General features: G+C 41.9%; 1 protein-coding gene across 3 annotated transcripts in view; it reads right to left on the minus strand.

Moving 5' to 3' along the window:
• Positions 1-24,250, minus strand: part of msh3 (mutS homolog 3 (E. coli)) — a 378,564-nt gene that overhangs the window by 172,883 nt on the left and 181,431 nt on the right. For all 3 annotated transcript variants that reach the window (XM_038805383.1, XM_038805384.1, XM_038805385.1), the window contains exons 17-19: positions 17,967-18,083; positions 13,959-14,066; positions 4,886-5,000 (exon numbers count right to left, since the gene is read on the minus strand). In XM_038805383.1, the coding sequence (XP_038661311.1) occupies positions 4,886-5,000; positions 13,959-14,066; positions 17,967-18,083 (340 nt within the window). The remainder of the gene's footprint in view (positions 1-4,885; positions 5,001-13,958; positions 14,067-17,966; positions 18,084-24,250) is intronic.

A 24,250-nucleotide genomic window follows, 5' to 3' on the forward strand; every position in this document is an offset into this window, starting at 1 on the left:
GAGGACATTTAATGAAGCAAGAGAGAAGGGAATCCTCCCCCCAACAATGTCGCAGGCCTCGATTTCATTGATCCTGAAATGGGAGAAGGATCCAGAGCAATGGAGGTGACACAGGCCGATTTCTCTACTGAATGTGGACGCCAAACTGTTGGCTAAGATATTGGTCACAAATATAGAAGATTGTGTCCTGAGGGTGATAGGGGAAGACCAGACGGGATTTGTAAAGGGCAGACAACTCACGGCCAACATTTAAATGCTTTTAACTGTTATTATGGTGCCCTCAGAAGGAGGGGAGATGGAGGTGGTGGTAGCGATGGATGCGGAGAAGACTTTTGATCGGGTGGAGTGGGATTACCTGTGGGAGGTGCTGGGAAGGTTTGGGTTTGGTGAGGTCGTCATTGACTGGGTTCAGTTGCTCTACCAGGCACCAGTAGCGAGTGTGCGTATTAACCGGTTGAGGATGGGGTATTTTAACTACACCAAAGGGACGAGACAAAGGTGTCCCCTCTCCCCGCTACTGTTTGCTCTGGCCATAGAGCCACTGGCCATGGCGTTAAGAGCCTCCTGGAACTGGAAAGGGCTGGTTCGGGGGGGGGGGGTGTCGGACCGTGTCTCGCTTTACGCAGATGACCTGCTCTTGTATATTTCAGACCCATTGGAGGGGATGGGGGAAATTATGCAGATCCTAGGGGAATTTGGTAATTTTACTGGCTATAAATTGAACATGGGGAAAAGCGAGATGTTCACAATACAGACAAGAGGGCAGGAGAAGAGACTGGGAGAGTTGCCGTTTAGAATGATAGGAAGGAGCTTTCGATATCTGGGAATCCAGGTGGCTCGGGATTGGGAGGCACTGCACAAGTTAAACCTATCCCAGCTCGTAGAACGAATGAAAGAGGACTTTAAGAGATGGGACATGCTCCCGCTATCACTGGCGGGGAGGGTACAGGCTGTGAAAATGACGGTTCTCCCCAGATTTCTGGTTGCATTTCAGTGCCTCCCCATCTTCAGCCTGAGGGCCTTTTTTAAACGGGTAAGTAAGGTTATTTCAGACTGTGTGGGCGGGTAAAACCTCGCAAGTGGAGAAAGTGTTACTGGAGGGGAGGGGGGGGGGGGGTGAGCTGGCACTGCCGAACTTTTGTAATTATTTATGGACGGCCAATATAGCCATGATTAGCATGTGGGTAGTGGGGGAGGGGTTGCTGTGGGAGCGAATAGAGGCGACAAGTTTGGGAGCACTGATGAAAGCACCTCTTCCGTTCTCGCCGGCCCGATACTCCACTAGTCCGGTGGTGGTGGCGGTTCTGAGAATTTGGGGGCAGTGGAGGGAGCATCGGTTTGGACCCCAATTTATAATAACCATCAGTGTGTACCGGGTAGGCTGGACTGGTAGGTTCCGGAGATGGCAAGGGGCAGGAATTAAGAGGATGGGGGATCTATTTATAGACAGGAGCTTCCCCAGCTTAAAAGCCTTGGAGGATAAATTTGAATTGCCAGCAGGGAATGGGTTTAGGTATCTGCAGGTACAAGACTTCCTGAGAAGGCAGGTTCCGGCCTTCCCGCTGCTGCCGCTACGGGGGATACAGGACAGAGTAGTCTCCAGAACATGGGTGGAAGAGGGGAAGGTATCAGATATCTACCAGGAACTTTTGGAATCGAAGGAAACTCCGGTGGAGGAGTTCAAGGGCAAGTGAGAAGACGAGCTAGGGGGAGAGATAGAGGCGGCTCTGTGGGCGAATGCCTAAGCAGGATTAATACATCCTCATCATGTGTCAGGTTTAGCCTGATACAGTTCAAGGTAGTCCACCGGGCACACATGACGGTGGCCTGGATGAGCAAGTTTTTCAGGGTAGAGGACAGATGTGCGAGGAAGCCCAGCAAATCATGTCCACATGTTCTTGACATGTGCGAAGCTTAGAGGGTTTTGGCAGGGTTTCGCTAAGGCGATGTCCATGGTACTCAAAACACGGGTGGTGCCGAGTCCAGAGATGGCGATCTTTGAAGTGTCGGAAGAGCCAAGAGTCCAGGGGGGCGAAAGAGTCCAAAGCCTTAGCCTCCCCGGTAGCCCGGAGACGGATCTTATTAATGTGGAGGGCCTCGAAGCCCCTGAGTGTGGAGACCTGGGTTAGTGACATGGCTGGGTTTTTCAGTCTCGAGAAAATAAAGTTTGCCTTAAGAGAGTCAATGTTAGGGTTCACACGGAGGTGGCAGCCGTTCGTCAACTTTCTCGGGGAAAATTAAAAGGTCAGCAGAAGCAGAATGTCAAAGGGAAGGGGGCAGACTGGTGTTTTATGGTTGGGGTGTGTGAAGATTGTGATGGGGGTGGAAATTTTTATTTTGTACCATGTTTATGTCGCTGTTATTATTATAAAAATTGCAAATACCCTAATAAAAATATTTTTTTAAAAGCTATAGCTTACCAATGATTTGTACAGTTTAAGCATAACCTCTCTGCTTGTGCGCTCCATGAACCTCTGAATGAAACTGAGGATCCCATCTGTCTCATTTTGCACCTTTGTCAACTTGTCCCACTGCTAAAGATTTGCCAATCTGAACCTCCAAATTCCTCTACCCCTCAACTCCAATTAGATGAAGAATGTCATAATTAACAGACAAAGATGGGGAGATTTGAGGAGGAGGTTATAGGGGTTAGGATGCTGACAGCTGAAAAATGGCTGCCAAAGGTCAGGTGAAGGGATGTACAATAGTGTAGGGTTGGAGAAATGGAGTTCTCAGGGTGTTGTAGGGTTGCATGAGGTTATAGAGATGGGGTGCAGGATAGATCCTAATAAAACATAGGTGTTTTAAATTCAAGTCACTGGTGAAACTAAGTGACCATGGAGATGATGGTGAATGGAAATTTTTGCAACTTGGGGTAAGGGAAGCAGAGTTTAGGATTTTCGGAGGGTGGAAGTTGAGAGGGAAGCTGGGAGAGCATCGTAATAGTTCAGTCTGGAGTTAACACGGCATGGATGCTGGATTCAACAGCAGATGGTTTGAGGCAGGAGTGGATAGGAGTGATGTTAGAGGTGGAAGTAGATGTTTTTTCTTAGGGGCAGAATGATCTCTGCAAGAAAGATGAATCATTCCATGTTTCAACTTGATTGTTTTCTTTGAAGTTACATTTTGAAAGCACACAAAGCTTATTTGAGGAAATAAATAGAAACTGAGGGCAAGGGGGAAGCTGGTTGAGGAACATGGGTGCGGCTGTCTCCTGTCATGCACTTAGAAGTGCGTCAAGGATGGTTCAGGGTGCAATGAGTAAGAGCAGAATAAAAAGAGAGGAAGGACACATCCACAAGGAAGAGATAGTGGGTAGGGGCCAGGAAGAGAACAAGCTACAGTATTGCAGAAAATAGAGGCATGGGATTCAGGGTGATTTAGCAGTTTGGATCAGAAATTGGCTAGCTGATAGAAGACAGAGTGGTGGTTGATGGGAAATGCTCTGACTGGTGTCCAGTTACTAGTGGTGTGCCACAAGGATCTGTTTTGGGGCCGTTGCTGTTTGTCATTTTTATAAATGACCTGGAGGAGGACGTAGAAGGATGGGTGAGTAAATGTGCAGATGACACTAAAGTCGGTGGAGTTGTGGACAGTGCAGAAGGATGTTACAAGTTACAGAGAAACATAGATAAGCTGCAGAGCTGGGCTGACAGGTGGCAAATGGAGTTTAATGCAGAAAAGTGTGAGGTGATTCATTTTGGAAGGAATAACAGAAAGGCAGAGTACTGGGCTAATGGTAAGATTCTTGGTAGTGTGGACGAGCAGAGAGATCTCGGTGTCCATGTCCATAGATCCCTGAAAGTTGCCACCCAGGTTGAGAGGGTTGTTAAGAAGGCGTACGGTGTGTTAGCTTTTATTGGTAGAGGAATTGAGTTTCGGAGCCATGAGGTCAGTTGCAGTTGTACAAAACTCTGGTGTGGCCGCATTTGGAGTATTGTGTGCAGTTCTGGTCGCCACATTATAGGAAGGATGTGGAAGCATTGGAAAGGGTACAGAGGAGATTTACAAGAATGTTGCCTGGTGTGGAGGGAAGATCATATGAGGAAAGGCTGAAGGACTTGAGGCTGTTTTCGTTAGAGAGAAGGAGGTTAAGAGGGGACTTAATTGAGGCATACAAGAGGATTAGATAGGGTGGACATCGAGAGCCCTTTTCCTCGGATGGTGATGTCCAGCGCGAGGGGACATAGCTTTAAATTGAGGGGAGATAGATATAGGTATAGAGGTAGGTTCTTTACTCAGAGAGTAGTAAGGGCGTGGAATGCTCTGCCTGCAAAAGTAGTGGACTCGCCAACACTAAACGCATTCAAATGGTCATTGGATAGGCATATGGGCGATAAGGGAATAGTGTAGAGAGACTTTAGAGTGGTTTCACAGGACGGCGCAACATCGTGGGCCGAAGAGCCTGTACTGCGCTGTAATGTTCTATCTTCTTAACATCGGTGCCTCCTTTACCTGCCACACTAGCCACCATCATCTCTTTTAAAAAAAAAAGAAAGGAAAGAAAATGAAGAAACAAGTGAAAAGGGGCAGAGAAGTAGACGGACAAGATAAAGGTTGTGATGAGAAAATGCAGATCTGGCTCGAGTATTCAAGCCTAAATTTAAATCTATATCTTAACTTCACACATTGGGATATGTTTACCTTCACCTACTGTTGTCACAAATCAGTGTGAATAAGTAGCAGTAAACACATTCCCCTGCACGTTCTCTACTTCCCCTTACCTCTACAAAGATAATTTGGAGAAAATATTATAATGCCTTTACTTTCTGCTGCATGACACAAGTGAATACATATTATTCGAACAAAGGTCATCCAATCAACCAAGCACACACATCAATTTAATTACAAAGTAGGACACGGAAAGATTTTATTAAATACTCACATGCAGTTCAGTGCTATTTGGAACATACTGCTCCTGTTCTCCCATAAGAATGTCAATCACAGGGTGCCTGCCATTTTTGATTACTATTTGTCTCACTTCTTCCAGCACAGTTGGCCTGTACAGATAAAACAATGTTTTAAAGTATTAAATAACATAACACTTGGTGTTCTATATTCTGTGAAAGCACTCACATTATCAATATATTTTGGTTCATTTTAATTCTAAAATACAAGTTAACATTCACAAGTCATACAGAGAACAGTTGAATGTTTAGATATATTACTTCTTCTTAAGCAATACTTTGGGACTGAGGATGAATTGTTTTCACCCCAATCTGGTAGGTTATGAAATGGCCGATACGTCCAATGCATGATCTGCAGGCTCAACCATTTGCAGGGCAGGTGATGGATGAAGGATTGGGTAGATGAATAGTTTGGAGTTTGTGCGCTCTCTCCAATGCCTAGATTTGTTTGACCCCTGTCCGGAATGCTCCTGCCATCGGAACAGGCCCTGCTCTCTGTCAAGATGGTGTAACGGCATACGACGACCACCCAACATTAAAATAATTCACACACCAGCATCTTCTACTTGCCAATATGAAATTTGGGACTTGGGACATCAGGACCCTCATGGACAACCCCAGTCACAGACCTGAGCACTACATCGCTATCATAGCTTGGGAACTCGGGCACCTTGACACCAACAACGTTGCCCTGAGTTAGATACAATACGCGAGAGAAGGCAAAAAAGGAGCAAAGCTGCAGCTATATCATTTACTGTAAGGGCAATCTACAGATATGTAACTCTTCTACACTTGAGCCAATAGACAAAACCAAGGAAGGTTTCTACACTGACCTTAAATACCCCTACCTAGACTGAGTCTCAGTGGGCAGCAAACGGATCCTCATCTGGAATTTTGTTACTGGCAAGGAAAGAGAATGGAAAGCAAACTCCAATGGAGTCCTCCTCTTGATGTAGCATGACATCGCCATAGCCAACACTGTTCTTCCAGTGAGACAAGCACAAGATCTCATGGCAACACCTACAGTCCAAACACGGGCGCCTGCTCGACTAAGTCATCGTTGAAGCAAGGAGTCGATGAGATGCCCACATCACCTGTGCCACCGCAGCTTTAGATATAACAGGAAGAACTACTTTAAAACTTTAGACTCCACAACCAATAAAGAGACAGCAATATCAGCATCAGAAAGAGGACCTATCAATTCTGTGCTAGTTTACCTCCGCATGAGGCTCCCGGTCTAATCCACTGTCCTGATTGGTCATCAGAGCCTTAAATTGTCTCCATTTCAAGCAATGGCTTAATTTCCTTTTAAAGGAAATTATGAATGGTTTCAACAGTAGTTAACAGCCGAAAATTTCCACATTCTAATCACACACTGTGGAAGAGGTTTCTAGCTTGCCCTTTAATACTAATAATTTTATATTTGTTCCTCGTTATATTCTCATTGGCTAGTGGAAACAATCTATCACTATTTCATAGAACCCTTTATAGACTAGTTGGCAGTGATGTACAACTCAGCTGCTCTTCCTGGGCATCAAAAAATTGTTGCACATCCCACTCTGTTTTTGGGGTAATGATCCTTGTTTGCAAAAGAAGTAACTTTTGTAGAAATCTCTTCAAATATCCAATCTGGTGATAGGTTCCCCATTTGCTTCTCATTTCTGATGTGTCTCCCTTTACTCCTATCTTACAGGTATCAGTAAATATAATATTTACATTTTCTAACTCAAACATGGGCAATAAAGAATGTGTGCGAGAAAAATAAAACTAATTTGTGGTCATTTCAAACAAAAAATATTCATGTTAGGATGAGAAAAGACACTGCCCCTTTCTTTGAGATTACGAGGTTTTCTGAAGTATAAATTATTTAATTGTTAAATCATTTGTTAGTTTTAAGAGTACTAAGTAAAATGCCTTTGACACTGCCCATGGTCAGTTGATTAATATACTATTTGTAACATACGTGTAGCAGTTTCATGAGATGGGAGAGAGAGATTTCAGTAACTCGATGGGCCGAATGGCCTTCTTCTGCACTGTAAATTTTATGATTCTATGAACTCATTCTACGGTGTCAAACTTGCTATAACGTCCAATTATTTCACCACAGACTACTGTTTATATACAGGATTTCTAGTCTTCTTTCTGACATCGGTAAGTGTTAGCAAAAAAGCAACAGGAAGTGTGTGTATATAAACAAGACCTACATTCCCATATACATTATTCTGAGGCAACTAAAGCTGCATCAGGTGTTGGAATTAGATCGGTATTTATTTCCTCATCTTGTCAAATTGTTTGATTTACACCGTGTCAGTTTAACTTGAATAATGGTTTTGAATTTTTTCTTCGAATCATTTTAAAAACACACCAAATAGATTTTGTTAGACTGAAAGAGAAGCATCGTGGGGTATTGTCAAGATTCTTGGAATTGCCTTTCACACTCACTTCAGATAAGTCCAAGCTAAAGGCTTTAGAAGTGGCCACGGTCTTCAAGCAAAATCTTTAAGACATTAAATGACATAAAAACACATTTCAATTGCTAAATTTAGTCCAAGTGTAAAATGCACGTTTTTCTAATTTTAAAAATTTAGTTTGAATCTTAATTTTGGACATTAGTAATTTCATGCACTGAGAAAAATGCGAGTGACTTGTTTCCCCAAACATTTTGAATGGTTTGATTGGTTCATTCACAAACCATGGTGGAAAAAAAGTGGGCATGCTGATATTTCTTTTTGTCATTCTGTAAGTTTATGTGCATTTGAACTTTAAACATTGACATAGGAAGTTTCAATGTTATGTAATACGGAAACGTATGACTCGGAAACAAGACACGTAAAGTAATACAAATGGACAGGGAACATGTGCCACATCTGACAAGAGTGTCAGGCTCCATACCAGGTCAAAGTATTGTTCCTGACCTTCCAAGGAATGTGAAGCATGTATACCTAAGAGTTCAAAGCAGTAGCTGCTACTACGTAGAGATTTTTATATTGGAGCAAATGAGAGCGTTTTAAACTGGAACAGTGATCGTCAAGCAAAGCCAAGATAGTGGAAACATCAGGTTGCCTTTAAAGGCCAGAGCACAAAATAACGGGGTAACTCCAACCTCATTTCTTCAGTTGAGCCCACCAGTAGATCAGCAGACAAAGTTACACCGAATCATAGAATCATAGAATCAACATTCCAGGAGGCCATTCGGCCCATGGAGTCTCCACAGGCCCTTGGTAAGAGCACCCCATTTAAGACCACACTTCTAACCTATCCCCGTAACCCAGTAACCCCACCTAACCTTTTTTTTTAGACACTCAGGGCTAATCCACCTAACCTGCACATCTTTGGACTGTGGGAGGAAACCGGAGCACCCAGAGGAAACGCACACAGACACGGGAAGAACGCGCAGACTCCGCACAGTCAATGACCTAAGCCAGGAATCGAACCTGGGACCCTGGAGCTGTGAAGCAACTGTGCTAACCACTGTTCTACCATGATGCCCTGATGATCCAGGTATCCACGTATCTTATTGAGTGCTTGTATATAAAGACCAGAATTGTTAACCAAATTACAGCTACATGCTACTCTTGAAAACCATGAATGGACAGTCCTCACAAATCTATAGCTGGAATTGAGATTAGAGGTGAGAGAGTACCTTGTGGATTCAGGTCACTCCATTATAAAAGATTTAAAATATGAAGCTTTAGCATATAGAGATGATGCTATTCTGGTGCAGACACGATGGGCCGAATGGCCTCCTTCTGCACCTTAGCAATTCTGTGGTGTAACATTATTTAAAAAGCTTAAGTTTATAGAAAGAAAGATAATGTTTAAACGGATGACTGCAAGAAAAAGAGACAGAGAGGATGAAGACGCGAGAGAGAGAGAGATGGACACAAATAATTAGAACACAACTTTTAATGAAGCCACATATCATCAATAAGAAAATATGTATCCGATGAAAGAAATGTTACAAAGGCTTCTAATGGAAATAGTTCTGCAATTTTCACTCCAAAAGAGATATTTGAAGACTTATAAAAGAAGCAACTGCCTTTTAGATAGTGTAGAAAGCAGTTAGCCCACACAAAATATATTAGACAAGCTAAACTAAATCTAGACAGAGCGATAGTAGAAAATAGAGCTTTTTCAAGGAACAGCTACTGCGTGTCCTTGATAAGTATGTACCTGTCAGGCAGGGAGGAAGTTGTCGAGCAAGGGAACCGTGGTTTACTAAGGAAGTTGAAGCACTTGTCAAGAGGAAGAAGGCGGCTTATGTTAGGATGAGACATGAAGGTTCAGTTAGGGCACTTGAGAGTTACAAGTTAGCCAGGAAGGACCTAAAGGGAAAGTTAAGAAGAGCGAGAAGAGGACACGAAAAGTCGTTGGTGGATAGGATCAAGGAAAACCCTAAAGCTTTCTATAGGTATATCAGGAACAAAAGAATGACTAGAGTAAGATTAGGGCCAATCAAGGATAGTAGTGGAAAGTTTTGTGTGGAATCAGAGGAGATAGGGGAAGCGTTAAATGGATATTTTTCGTCAGTGTTTACACTGGAGAAAGACAATGTTGTCGAGGAGAATACTCTGGTACAGTCGGCCAGGCTAGATGGAATGGAGGTTCACAAGGAGGTGGTGTTAGCAATTTTGGATAGTGTAAAAATAGACAAGTCCCCTGGGCCAGATGGGATTTATCCTAGGATTCTCTGGGAGGCCAGGGAGGAGATTGCAGAGCCTTTGTCCTTGATCTTTATGTCGTCTTTGTCGACAGGAATAGTGCCGGAAGACTGGCCGATAGCAAATGTCGTCCCCTTGTTCAAGAAGGGGAGTAGAGACAACCCTGGTAATTATAGACCTGTGAGCCTTAATTCGGTTGTGGGTAAAATGTTGGAAAGGGTTATAAGAGATAGGGTTTATAATCATCTTGAAAAGAACAAGTTGATTAGTGATAGTCAACACGGTTTTGTGAAGGGTAGGTCATGCCTCACAAACCTTAGAGTTTTTGGAGAAGGTGACCAAACAGGTGGATGAGGGTAAAGCGGTTCATGTGGTGTATACGGATTTCAGTAAGGCGTTTGATAAGGTTCCCCACGGTAGGCTATTGCAGAAAATACGGAAGTATGGGATTAAAGGTGATTTAGCGGTTTGGATCAGTAATTGGCTAGCTGATAGAAGACAAAGGGTGGTGGTTGATGGCAAATGTTCATCCTGGAGTTCAGTTACTAGTGGTGTACAGCAAGGATCTGTTTTGGGGCCACTGCTGTTTGTCATTTTTATAAATGACCTGGAAGAGGGTGTAGAAGGATGGGTTAGTACATTTTCAGATGACACGAAGGTCGGTGGAGTTGTGGATAGTGCTGAAGGATGTTATAGGTTACAGAGGGACATAGATAAGCTACAGAGCTGGGCTGAGAGGTGGCAGATGGAGTTTAATGCGGAAAGGTGTGAGGTGGTTCACTTTGGAAGGAGTAACAGGAATGCAGAGTACTGGGCTAATGGCAAGATTCTTGGTAGTGTAGATGAACAGAGAGATTTCGGCATCCAGGTACATAAATCCCTGAAAGTTGCCACCCAGCTTAATAGGGCTGTTAAGAAGGCATATGGTGTGCTAGCCTTTATCAGTAGGGGGATTGAGTTTCGGAGCCACAAGGTCATGCTGCAGCTGTACATAACTCTGGTGCGGCCGCTCCTGGAGTACTGCGTGCAGTTCTGGTCACCACATTATAGGAAGGATGTGGAAGCTTTGGAAAGGGTTCAGAGGAGATTTACTAGGATGTTGCCTGGTATGGAGGGAAGGTCTTACGAGGAAAGGCTCAGGGACTGGAGGTTGTTTTCGTTAGAGAGGTGAAGGCTGAGAGGTGACTTAATAGAGACATATAAGATAGTCAGAGGGTTAGATAGGGTGGACAGTGAGAGTCTTTTTCCTCGGATGGTGATGACCAACACGAGGGGACATAGCTTTAAATTGAGGGGTGGTAGATATAGGACAGATGTCAGAGGCAGTTTCTTTACTCAGAGAGTAGTAGGGGTGTGGAACGCCCTGCCTGCAACAGTAGTAGACTCGCCAAATTTAAGGGCATTTAAGTGGTCACTGGATAGACATATGGATGAAAATGGAATAGTGTAGGTCAGATAGGCTTCAGATGGTTTCACGGGTCGGCGCAACATCGAGGGCCGAAGGGCCTGTACTGCGCTGTAATGTTCTATGTTCTAATGGGGAAAACATTTTTTGCTTATGATGGGAGTCAGAGGGCACCACATAAGACCATTGCAAAATCACTTGGGAGGATTACAAATTCTATCTGTGTTGGCTTTTTGCTACACCAATATGAAATTAATCCCACTTTTCCATGCTCCCCGACAACCCCATACTTTCCTCCACCCCCTCAGTATCAATTGTGCTGATGTGCACCCAAAACTACATCTCAAAATGCAAAAAACGTGTAAAGTGCAGCCCTAGAAATTGAAGACACCAAGACAGCATTACTGGTGAATTCTCACCATAGGTCATTCTGTATCCACATTGCCCAAATTTATTTTTAAATTTAAAGGTAGAAAGTGGGAGTAGAGCTCAAGGTCAAATGCAATTCTAACTGCACCTTTGTAATGAATTCCAGATCTGAACATATCTTCTCATTCTAGTGCCAGTTTGAGGCAGAAAGAACCAATAAACAAGGAGCTGCAAAAGATTAATATAAACATGCATATAAATATATAAATTAAGAGGAGTAGGCCAGTTGGCCCCCTCAAGCCTGCTCATCATTCAATGAGAGCATGTCTGCTCTAATTCTAATCTCAACTCCATTCCCACCTACACCTTTCACCCCGTTGCTTATCAAGAATCTATATATCCCCACCTTAAAAGTATTGAAAGACTCTGCTTTCACCACCTTTTGAGAACGAGTGTTCCAAAGACTCTCAACCCCCAGAGAAAAAATGTCTCCTTATCTCGGTCTTAAATGGGCAATTCCTTTTTTTTTTAAATGGCACTGAGCGCTAAAATTATCCACAAGAACAACATTCTTTTCTCATCCATTCTTTCAAGACCCCTGAGGATCCTGTATGGTTCGATCAAGATACTTCTTGCTCTTCTGAATTCCAACGGATACAATCCTACACTGTCCAACTTTTCCTGAAAATCCAACCCACCCATTAGTATTAGCCAAGTAACCCTCATCTGAACTGCTTCCAATGGATTTATACCCTGTCTTAAATAAGGAGATCAATATTGTAATGGTACTGCAGATGTTATCTCACTTGGTTGTACGTAGCGCAGTGGTTAGTACCCAAAAAGAAAATGCTGGAAAATCTCAGCAGGTCTGGCATAATCGGTAGGGAGATAAAAGAGCTAACAGTGGTTAGTACTATTGCTTCTCAGGGCTTCAAAACGGAGCATTCCGCCGGTGGAGAATCCAGCCCAGGGTTTCAGGATGATTTCAAATTTACAAAGGGTGGAAGATGGAAGGCTGATCAGCAGTGTATTTGAATATCCACGTCTATAATAAACTGATGGGGATTTACATTATTTTTCACCATATACAGCCTTCCCTTATGCAACCCAAACTTCACTGATTTGAAAAGTTGACAATGTTTTTGGATTTCTTTTAGCCCAAGTATTTTGGATTTCCATGTTTCAGACTACTTCAGGCATCAACTTTGGCGGACGGTTAATACTTCAGAATCAGAACGTGTAGGTTCACGATCCACTCCGGGGACTTGAACATATAATCTAGGCTATATAATCTAGGCTATCACTCCATTGCAATACTGAGGGAATGCTGTACTATCATGGGTACCATTTTTCAAATGACCGCCTCAACTGAGATCCCATCTGTCCTCTCAGGTGGGTGTACGTGTCTACAGCACCAGCACGAACAGAATGGGTGGTGAATCAAAAAAATGGAATGGATTTATAAGAAAAACTATACATGTATTACTCAACAGATGGGCTAGATGGACCAAGGGTCTTTGTCTGCCTGAAACTGTTCCACATTTGCACAACTGAACAAGGTGTACATTTTGGAAATGTTAAGGACACTCAATATTCCAAAAATGCTTTATACAGGACTAATCTCAGGATAAGGCGGGTCATCATTTAGAATTGAGAGGGCGGCAAATTTCTTTACTCAGAGGGTTATTAGTCTTTGGGATTCTCTATCCCAGAGAGCTGTTGTTGCTCAGCTGATGAATACATTCAAGACTGAGAACCTCAGAGTTTTGGATATTAAGGATTATGAGGAGTTGATATCAATGTTCAGATAAAAGTTTATTGAATGGTGGAGCAGATTTGATTGGTTTTATTTCTTAATGTCTTTAATATCAAATAAACTTTTGAATGTTATTCTTTTATCAAAGCCGCTACAGGAAACGCAGCATCATACACAATTATCTGCAACCATGGTGATTATGGATGATTAAATTTAATGTGAAATTACAGTATAACATTATCAAATAACAAGTGCTATTATGGAATAACATTATGGGAGGAAGAAATGTACACTTCACAATGGACTAAAATCAAACAGACTGATTCAGGGATGAGACCATAAGGGTATGAATTCAAGGCCCGCTCAGGTAGATAAGTAAATTATCCAGGCTGACATTTCAGTAGAGTAGTGAAAAGATTCTGCTGAAGTCCTGTCATTTAGATGTTAAACTAAGGTTCCACCTTTCCTCCTAGCTGAGCCAAAAGATCCTGTGCCACTATTCCATAATCTTCTCCTGATGTCCTGGCTCTCAATCAACATAATTCAAGTGTTTATCCCATTGCCGCTTGTGGGATCTAACAATGCACAACATTGGCTGTCACGTTTCTCCATATTGCAAGTGCCGATATTTCAAAAATACTTTGTTGGCTAAGAAGCACATAGGGCATCATCAAGCTGTGAAAGGAATTATATAAACGCAAGTTCTTTCTTCCGTTCTAGAGCATAAACTGTAAAGGAAATTGGAGTGGGCAAATGCCAGATAGAAGTGCACTAGAGAGGAGAGAAAAATAAACAAAACCTCCAAAATTAAATGAATAGCAGCAAGAGATAGCAACAAGCTTATAAATCAATTTTATTACCTGGTATATCCTTCTTGCTTAGCAACTGCTGCCAATGAAAAGATGCAATCAATGGTTGCCAGGTGACTGATTGCATTTCTTATTCCATAGTAGTGTTCACTAAACTGACTGCAGATGAACAGAATGAGGATATATCAAAAGAAAATCAGTGATCAAAGCACAATAAATGTCCCTCAAACAAGTTGCTAACCATCCACATATCCTGGCAAACTATTTAAACCAGGCTGAATAATAGAGGGTTCAGAGGTGACGTGCAGCATGGTAGCACAGTGGTTAGCACTGTTACTTCACAGCACCAGGGACACGGGTTCAATTCCAGGCTTGAGTCACTGTCTGTGCGGAGTCTGCACATTCTCCCAACGTCTGCTTGGGTTTCCTCCGTGTGCTCCAGTTTCCTCCCACAAGTCCTGAAAGACGTGCTTATTAGGTGAATTGGACAATCTGTACTTTCCCCTCGGTGTACCCGAACAAGCACCGGAGTGTGGCTACTGGGGGTTTTCACAGTAACTTCATTGCAGTGTTAATGTAACCCTACTTGTGACACTAATAAAGATTATTATTAAAAAAGCAAGTAAGAGAAGCAAAGTGGGAATATGAAAATGGGTGGGCAACCAAAATAAAGGGGAATCCCCAAATCTTCCAAAGGCCTATAAAAGGGTGATAAAAAGAGTAGGGCTAATTAGGGACCAAAAAAAGTGATTTACATATGGAGGCAGAGGGCATAGCTGAGATATTTACCAAGGAAGAAGCTACGACTCAGACCATAGTGAAATTAGATGACTTTTTAATGATATTTATAGGCTATAGGCTGTCTATCAGGCACCGAGACTGGGTGAGATGCATCACAAGATACTGAGGGAAGTGAGAGTGGAAATTGCGGAGGCACTGGCCATAAATTTTCAGTCTTTCTTAGACTTAGACTTGTAAAAAAAAAAGCCCAACAACTCCAGACCAGTCAGTCTAACTTTAGTGGTGGGGAAATTTCTAGAATCCATAATTAAGGGCAAAATTAGTAGTCACGCGGACAAATGAGTGTTAATTAAGGAATACCAGCTTAGATTTCTTATGGAAATTTGTGTTTGACTAACCGGAGTATTTTTAAGGAGGTAACAGAGGATTGGTGTGGACACTGTTGATGTGGCATATATTGATTTTCAAAACGCATTTGATACCGTGCCCCAAAACTATGTGAGCAACCTTATAGTTTATGGAATAAAAGTGACAATAACAACATTAAATTGGTAGAAGTTAGTGGAATGGACAGGCAGGTGTCAGATAAAGTTCAATGTGGAGGAATGCAAAGTGATTCATTTTGGTAGGAAGAAAATAGAGACACATTAAATAAAGGGGGGTGCAGGAGCAGAGTGACCTGGGTGTATGTGTATTTAAGTCATTGAAGGTGGCAAGACGGGTTGAGAGTGTGATTAATAAAACATTCAGTATCCTGGGCTTTATTAATAAGAACATAAGAGTACAAGAGCAAGAAGGTTATGTTGGGAGCTTGTATAAGACACCAGTTCAGCCTCAGCTGAAGTATTGTATCCAAGTGTGGGCACCGCACTTTAGAAAGGATGTGAAGACACTGGAGAGAGTGCAAAAAATGTTCAGGTTAATGCTGGTTTCAGGGATGAGAAACTTCAGTTATGAAGATAAGTTGGAGAAGTTGGGACTGTTTCCCTTGGAGAAGAGACGGTTGAGAGGAAATTTGATAGAGGTTGTGGGCAGGGTAGATAGAAGACAGGAGAATGACATTAAGTGAGCTGCTCATTCGAAAAGTCGACATACATATGAGCCGAATAGCTTCCTCATGTGATGTAACAATTCTGTAAAACCATCCTACACAAAAGCATGTTGGATTTTGCAAATGTGTAAAGAAGACAACTGAATGAGTTTTGCACAACCTTGAAATACCATTAAGAATTTTCAATTGGACACTTAACTGAATAATATTCATTCGTTTTCTTTTCATTCAATTTTATTCAGGATGATTCACTTCATTCCAGTTTTTAACGTTTTAAAAATTCCACAGTACTTGGAAATAAACATTTTTGCAGTTGTCAGAGCTGCTGTTTTTTCTGATAGGAATTTAGATTTGACCATTATGGTGGAGAAAAAACAATTCATGCCCCTACTCAAAGAACATTAATTCTTCAGGGAGTCCGGTACTCTGGTCAACACTAGCCTTTATTCAATATGGACATACTTGGAGTCAAGTGGCAGGCTACACTGCTGAATGCAAATAGTGGCTGCCATGGAGAACGTTAAAATCTAGGGTATGGAAGATCCCACAGTATTTTCTGCTCTCCCCGTCTTCCTAAGTGGCTGTTCCCCAGTTGCATATATCCACTCAAACAATTGTATTCTTTCACCATCTACAAGCTTTGACAGTGCTGTTATTAATTAAATGCTAGAGCATCAATGTTACGAAGCGGTAACAAAAGTGCAATGTCACTTTACACATGCTTAAAGAGAGCAACAAAATCCCATTTCTACCCCTTGGATATTTTAGCCTTGTAACAAGTACAACAGAGATGGGGAAGTCTCCCATGTCTGCAAGACATTAATTAGAATTTAAAAGTTTCATCCATTGGACTAATCAACATTAAGCTATAACCTTTGCGCAAAGGAATATAGATATAAACTAACAAAGCAAGTTCATGACCATCAGGAAGCACCAGTCATAAAAACAGTGACTGATGCATGAAATAGTCATCCAGTTAGAATAATGGAAGAATAAACTTTGGTTTCATTCACCTGGCAGTACAGTGTGATGTCCTGGTGACAGGATTATAAATTTCTCCGAAGGATTACCTCAATGGGCCAAATACCCTGTACTACACTTGTGTCTTCATACTTTTTTCATGATCCTCTTCACTAAACATTTATATCACTGCTGATATTTCAGGAGGGAAAAATCATTCCAGTCTGGAAGAACTGAGCATAATGCATGTTTTATCCGAATTATTATAGTTTAGCAATTTAAATGATGTATGTCCATGCTGGTGTTGATATTCCCCTGTTATGCGTTTATAAACAAAGCTCAAGAACAATCCTAGAAAATTTACAGATGTTTCAAAAACCTCTTCAAATCAATACTTAATTTTTTAAAATGTGTATTTTGGACGAATGGAAGTAGCAGAATCCTTCATGAAATGAAATGAAATGAAAATCGCTTGTCACGAGTAGGCTTCAATGAAGTTACTGTGAAAAGCCCCTAATCGCCACATCCCGGCACCTGTTCGGGGAGGCTGGTACGGGAATTGAACCGTGCTGCTGGCCTGCTTTAAAAGCCAGCGATTTAGCCCAGTGTGCTAAACCAGCCCCTCAGGAAATCATATCTACGCCACGCAGCCAAACCACTGTTGATCAAACTGGAGGCATTGGTGCCCTCCTGTGAGGGCATGCATCTTCATCATTTCTATGCCACAAATAATACCACAGTCCAAGAGGCAACCTAAGTTCACATCAGCTGATGCTGACAAAAAAATAAATCTTTACATTTGTATCTCAGACCGCAATACCATGATACTGCACTTAAACCAAAGCTAGCTTTCTCAGCAAGCATTGTTCTGCTATGAAACATTGCCAGTCAATTTGCCAATGGCAGTTGTTCCAGTTACTGATAATTTGTTGTTCACATTACTGGTTTGATATTTCTGATGATTAATTTCCAACCAAAATCGCCACCCCCTCCCCTTCCAATATCAAAAGAGCTGCCGTGTATATTCTTGTTTTCTAACTGTTTAGTGAAATATTTTTAAGCTACAATTCAGCTCTTATCACACCTGAATGCTAATTTCTCCTCAATTGGTTATGGAATGCCTCATTTCCTAATTCTGCAGGAGCAGCAAAGATATAAAGCATCAATAATACACGAGTTCAACAAAACAGACATTTTTTTTTTAAATTGTAAATGCAGTTAATCAATGTTTTAAATTTAATCTTACATTTCGGTTATCTAACTTCTACAACAAACAGTTTTAATTCAGACTTATAGCCATGACATACTCCAGCAATTTCAGCCACTCTGCATTGCAGGCAAGAATAAGCTGCTCTCGAAGCTGGCACAGACGCTTATGTTGCTCCACAATGAATGGGGTATGGAAACGGATGACGGCTTTTGTGCTGCAGATAAAAAGAAATGGAACCAAGGTTACTAAAGTAATCAGTTATGTCTGTAGTGGAGGAAGTCAGATTCACAAAGAATTCTTTCTGAATTAGCCTTGAAGAGAACACATTTTTAAAAAGTGCTGTTATAGCGAACTACTTTCTCTACTGTCCATTATAGCAGAGGGAGCACTTAGTAACAAAGTTGCACACACCACAGGCACAACGAATAGATAAGCTTTAAAGATGCAGCTCAATTTAATATCAGAGCATTCCTTTCATCTAGAGATGAATGACGCATTGACCAGGTGGCAAAACAGGTGTAACATGAAAAGTGGAATTCTCAATCAGTAAGACAAGCGATTTCTTCTGGCAGGTATTCTGTCCCTGTTCAGAATACAGTAATTTTAATAGCTGCAGAATTTTTCAATACAAAATTGTCGCAATTAGCCAACAGGTCACACAGCATTCAATAAAGATAGAATGTGTGATGTTAGGTACAATTTGTGTGATGTTGTGGTGAGACTAACTACTGCTATGATCTTGCAGGTGGTAACTGCCATGCAAACCAAATCCTAAAGGGAAACTTGGTAAGCTTATCACAACTCATTTTCTTTGTGTTTTGACCACGAGAAGATATAGAGGCATTGAAGTCAGGAGCTACAAATTACGATAAGCCTTTTGAGCATTTTAAATATTAAATTAAGAATATTAAATAATAATAATATTAAAAATATTAAATAAAGAAAATTATAGAGCACTCCCCCAACAAAACTTCCTACTTGGTATAGACTCACCAATAAACAGCCCTTTAGGCACAATCCCTGAAAGATATTTAACTTTCTAGATTGACTGAAAGCTGCCTTGCTTCTTGAAAGTTCTTTCCCCAGCACAGATCAGTCCTCCATGAGGTCTTATATGCCCACTTCCCCCAACAGCAATCCTCAAGTGGTCCCTATTTTGTTTCATCTGTATTTGAAACTTACCTTTCCAAATATAAATACTTTCATGTTCTCCTTATTACTTCCACTTTTGGGTCAAATAAAATTGAATAACCTTGCCTTATTTATTCATGATATTTTCTAAGTTTCTAAGTTCATGTTCGCCTTATTACTCCCCTTTAAATTCAACAACTAAACACAACACACCTTCTTTATCTCCCAATGCAAATTTCTACCCATGGCTTATTTATTTATAGAAAATTCAGCTTGGCCATATTTACTTGATGCTTTTCATACCAAGGCCCCGTTGATGTCCTAAACCGTGACACTGTCACACTGGACACACACACAAGTCTGCTTCGTAAAATAACACTATTAAAAATAACATCGGTCTTGCAATACTAATGGAGACCATTTAGCCCATCATCCCCATGGTATCTGATTAGTCTCAATGCCCTGCTCTTATACAATTACAAACAAACAAAGAACAAAGAAACGTACAGCACAGGAACAGGCCCTTCGGCCCTCCAAGCTGTGCCGACCATGCTGCCCGACTAAACTACAATCTTCTACACTTCCTGGGTCCGTATTCCTCTATTCCCATCCTATTCATGTATTTGTCAAGATGCCCCTTAAATGTCACTAGTGTCCCTGCTTCCACCACCTCCTCCGGCAGCGAGTTCCAGGCACCCACTACCCTCTGTGTAAAAACACTTGCCTCGTACATCTACTCTAAACCTTGCCCCTCGCACCTTAAACCTCTGCCCCCCAGTAATTGATCCCTCTACCCTGGGGGAAAGCCTCAGACTATCCACTCTGTCTATGCCCCACATCATTTTGTAGACCTCTATCAGGTCACCCCTCAACCTCCGTCGTTCCAGTGAGAACAAATTGAGTTTATTCAACAACTCCCCATAGCTAATGCCCTCCATACCAGGCAACATCCTGGTAAATCTCTTCTGCACCCTCTCTAAATCCTCCACATCCTTCTGGTAGTGTGTCGACCAGGATTGAACACTATACTCCAAGTGTGGACTAACTAAGGTTCTATACAGCTGCAACATGACTTGCCAATTCTTATGCTCAATGCCCCAGCCAATGAAGGCAAGCATGCCATATGCCTTCTTGACTACCTTCTCCACCTGTGTTGCCCCTTTCAGTGACCTGTAGACCTGTACACCTAGATCTCTCTGACTTTCAATACTCTTGAGGGTTCTACCATTCACTGTATATTCTCTACTTGCATTACCAAACACATTACCTCACATTTGTCCAGATTAAACTCCATCTGCCATCTCTCCGCCCAAGTCTCCAAACAATCTAAATCTTGCTGTATCCTCTGACAGTCCTCATCGCCATCTGCAATTCCACCAACCTTTGTGTCGTCTGCAAACTTACTAATTAGACCAGTTACATTTTCCTCCAAATCATTTATATATACTACGAACAGCAAAGGTCCCAGCACTGATCTCTGCGGAACACCACTAGTCACAGCCCTCCAAATAGAAAAGCACCCTTCCACTGCTACTCTCTGCCTTCTATGACCTAGCCAGTTCTGTATCCACCTTGCCAGCTCACCCCTGATCCTGTGTGACTTCACCTTGGATTGGATTGGATTTGTTTATTGTCACGTGTACCGAGGTACAGTGAAAAGCATTTTTCTGCAAGCAGCTCAACAGATCATTCAGTACATGGGAAGAAAAGGAAATTAAACAAAATTCAAGAAAATACATAATGGGGCAACACAAGATATACAATGTAACTACATAAGCATTGGCATCGGATGAAGCATAGAGGGTGTAGTGTTAATGAGGTCAGTCAATAAGAGGGTCATTTAGGAGTCTGGTACCAGTGGGGAATAAGCTGTTTTTGAGTCTGTTCGTGCGTGTTCTCAGACTTCTGTATCTCCTGCCCGATGGAAGAAGTTGGAAAAGTGAGTAAGCTGGGTGGGAGGGATCCTTGATTATGCTGCCCGCTTTCCCCAGGCAGTGGGAGGTGTAGATGGAGTCCATGGATGGGAGGCAGATTTGTGTGATGGACTGGGCAGTATTCACGACTCTCTGAAGTTCCTTACGGTCCTGGGCCGAGCAGTTGCCATACCAGGCTGTGATGCAGCACGATAGGATGCTTTCTATGGTACCAGTCTACCATGAGGGACCTTGTCAAAGGCCTTACAGAAGTCCATATAGACAACATCCACTGCCCTACCTGCATCAATCATCTTTGTGACCTCTTCGAAATACTCTATCAAGTTAGTGAGGCACGACCTCCCCTTCACAAAACCATGCTGCCTCTCACTAATACGTCCATTTGCTTCCAAATGGGAGTAGATCCTGTCTCAAAGAATTCTCTCCAGTAATTTCCCTACCACTGACGTTAGGCTCACCGGCCTGTCGTTCCCTGGATTATCCTTGCTACCTTTCTTAAACAAAGGAACAACATTGGCCATTCTCCAGTCCTCCGGGACATCACCTGAAGAGACTGAGGATCCAAAGATTTTTGTCAAGGCTTCAGCAATTTCCTCTCTAGCCTCCTTCAGTATTCTGGGGTAGATCCCATCAGGCCCTGGGGACTTATCTATCTTAATATTTTTCAAGATGCCCAACACCTCGTCTTTTTGGATCTCAATGTGACCCAGGCTATCTACATACCGTTCTCCAGACTCAACATCCACCAATTCCTTCTCTTTGGTGAAATTGTCCTATAACTCTTTCTCCTTCAACATTTATCCAATTCTCTTTTGAATGTTACTAATAAATCTATTTTCATCACCCTTTCAGACAGTTCATTCCCAACCATAACGATTCACTACATTAAAAAATGTTATCTTGCGTCATCTCCGGTTCTTGTGGCCCACTGATTATTAACATTTTGGCCACAGGAAGGTTTTTCTTTACTTATACTGTCAAAATTAGGATTTTGAAGACCTCTATCAAATCTTCTCTTAACCTTCTCTGCTGAGCAGAACACTCCCAGTCTTCAATAACTTAGATTCCTCATCTCTGCTGCCATTCTAGTAAATCACTTCTACACAATGTCTAAGGCCTTGATAGTCGGCCTAAAATGTGTCCAGAACAGAACACTATACTCCAAACCGAAGTTTTTTTTAAAAGCTTTACCACAACTTTGTAGTTTTTGTACGCTGTTCCTCTATTAAGAAAGCCAAGGATTCAATATGCAATAAAACAGGATTTCTCAACTTGTCCCATTGCTGAACACCCCTTTTAAAATTGTATCACTTCGTTCCCATTGCCTCTCCTCATTCTTCATATCAGTATGCATCACTTCACAATCTCTGGATTGGATTTCACCTCTGCCACTTTCTTAAGTGTAATTAGTTTGAACCATGCCTCATCTTCTCATTATGAAACAAAATTTTCCAACTTGCACTCCGGTGATATTACAAAACACTCCACTGAGAATGTAGGGTATTCAATATAGTTGGACATAGCTCTCCATCTGAGTATTCAGAAACATAACAGAACCAAAATATTCTCTAGTTACAGAAATCACAACCACCTTTGGCTCCCCTCATCCCATCCTAGATAGATACAGCAATGTAATTCACCAAAAAGGTCCCAGCAACCTCTTGCAGAGGGAGAAAAACACTAACATTTAAAAATTTTGTATGTCTGACTTAAATTTTCATAAATTAATCTAAGTATACATGCTGTGACATTATAATAGTTGCCGACTTCCTTACATTTAAATGATGTCCGAGTTAAAGTGTCAGTAGGTAGTGTCAATCATTCAACTAGCAAGGACTCATTGTGAGATGAAGAATCTGTTTGCTCAATGGCAACAACACTGAGCCAATAAACCAGGAAGTCTCCTTGGCTGGTCCTTGTGAATCATTTATCTCTCACTAGAGTTGCACGTTCCCTGTTGTATCAGTGGAAAGCAGTTGATGGCAAGTTACGTATACGGTTCTTAATTGGATTTGTGCATGAACTATTGATTGTTTCCTGATGAAAAGCATCTCTGAACCAACTCTCTACATTTATCATAAAGTTGTACAAGCCAAACAATAACATTTGGGCAGTTTCTGGAAACTGAATCAACAACAGAACATGCTGGCAACACACGGGTCAGTCACCAATTGCGGAGAGAAAGGAGTAGTTAAAGTTTCCAATACGGACATTTTGTATTTAATTGATTGAGCTAGAAAAGGAGACCATTTAGTATTCCAGAAATATTGCTTTTGGTATCTGTGGTATCAGAAGCAGGTTTTTCAAAGTAATTTAGGAGGAAATTGCAATGGAGGGAATTTAGGCAGCCAATTGCACCCTCTATCACTAATCAGGGGCAAAATTCTCCGACCCCACGCAGGGTTGGAGAATCGCCCGGGGCCGCCGAAAATCCCGCCCCCGCCATGGCAGAAATTTTCCGCCACCCGGGATTTATTAATTTATAAAAATCTCGTTCAGTCCATCTCCCCACCAGCACAGCAGAAGCTCCACTGTTCTCACTGATGAGATCACCAGCATTTTCCATTTAACACGAGTATCAATTTGTATACGAAAACCTACAAAATGTTGATGTGTAGGTAGCTCTATCTAACGAATAACCCTGCTGTTCATGCTTGCATTAGTTACGTACTGCGGCATGGTAGCACAGTGGTTAGCACAGTTACTTCACAATGCCAGGATCCCAGGTTCGATTCCCGGCTTGGGTTACTGTCTGTGCGGAGTCTACACGTTCTCCCAGTGTCTGTGTGGGTTTTCTCCATGTGCTCCGGTTTCCTCCCACAGTCCAAAGATGTGCAGGTTAGGTGGATTGGCCATTCTAATGTCCAAAATGGTTAGGTGGGGTTACTGGGATAGGATGGAGGTGTGGGCTTCATTAGGGTGCTCTTTCCAGGGGCCGGTGAAGACTCGAATGGGCTCCTTCTGCACTGTAAACCCATTGATTCAGAACACCCGTACTTAAAGCGTAAAAGAAGAAACACCATTTTCTGAATAAAATTTAATGTTATTGTTTTCATAATGGCATTGGAATACATAATCTCAAACAAGAACTCCATTTACATGTAATCCCTGTAGGCCAGTAAAACGGCCTAGTTTACACTGCCCCATTGCATGGTTTGCAAGCAGGAAGAGCTCTCAATTACTACACTATAACAACATTATAATCTCTCTCAAAATAAAAAGTTGCCATGGAGTTTAATTATATACATATTTGCAGTAACTGAATAAATGCGATAAGACATTCTGCAGCTGATCTAATACAGCCTTATGCTCTATG

The sequence above is a fragment of the Scyliorhinus canicula genome, chromosome 8 (assembly GCF_902713615.1).
Source record: "Scyliorhinus canicula chromosome 8, sScyCan1.1, whole genome shotgun sequence".
Lineage (NCBI taxonomy): Eukaryota > Metazoa > Chordata > Chondrichthyes > Carcharhiniformes > Scyliorhinidae > Scyliorhinus > Scyliorhinus canicula.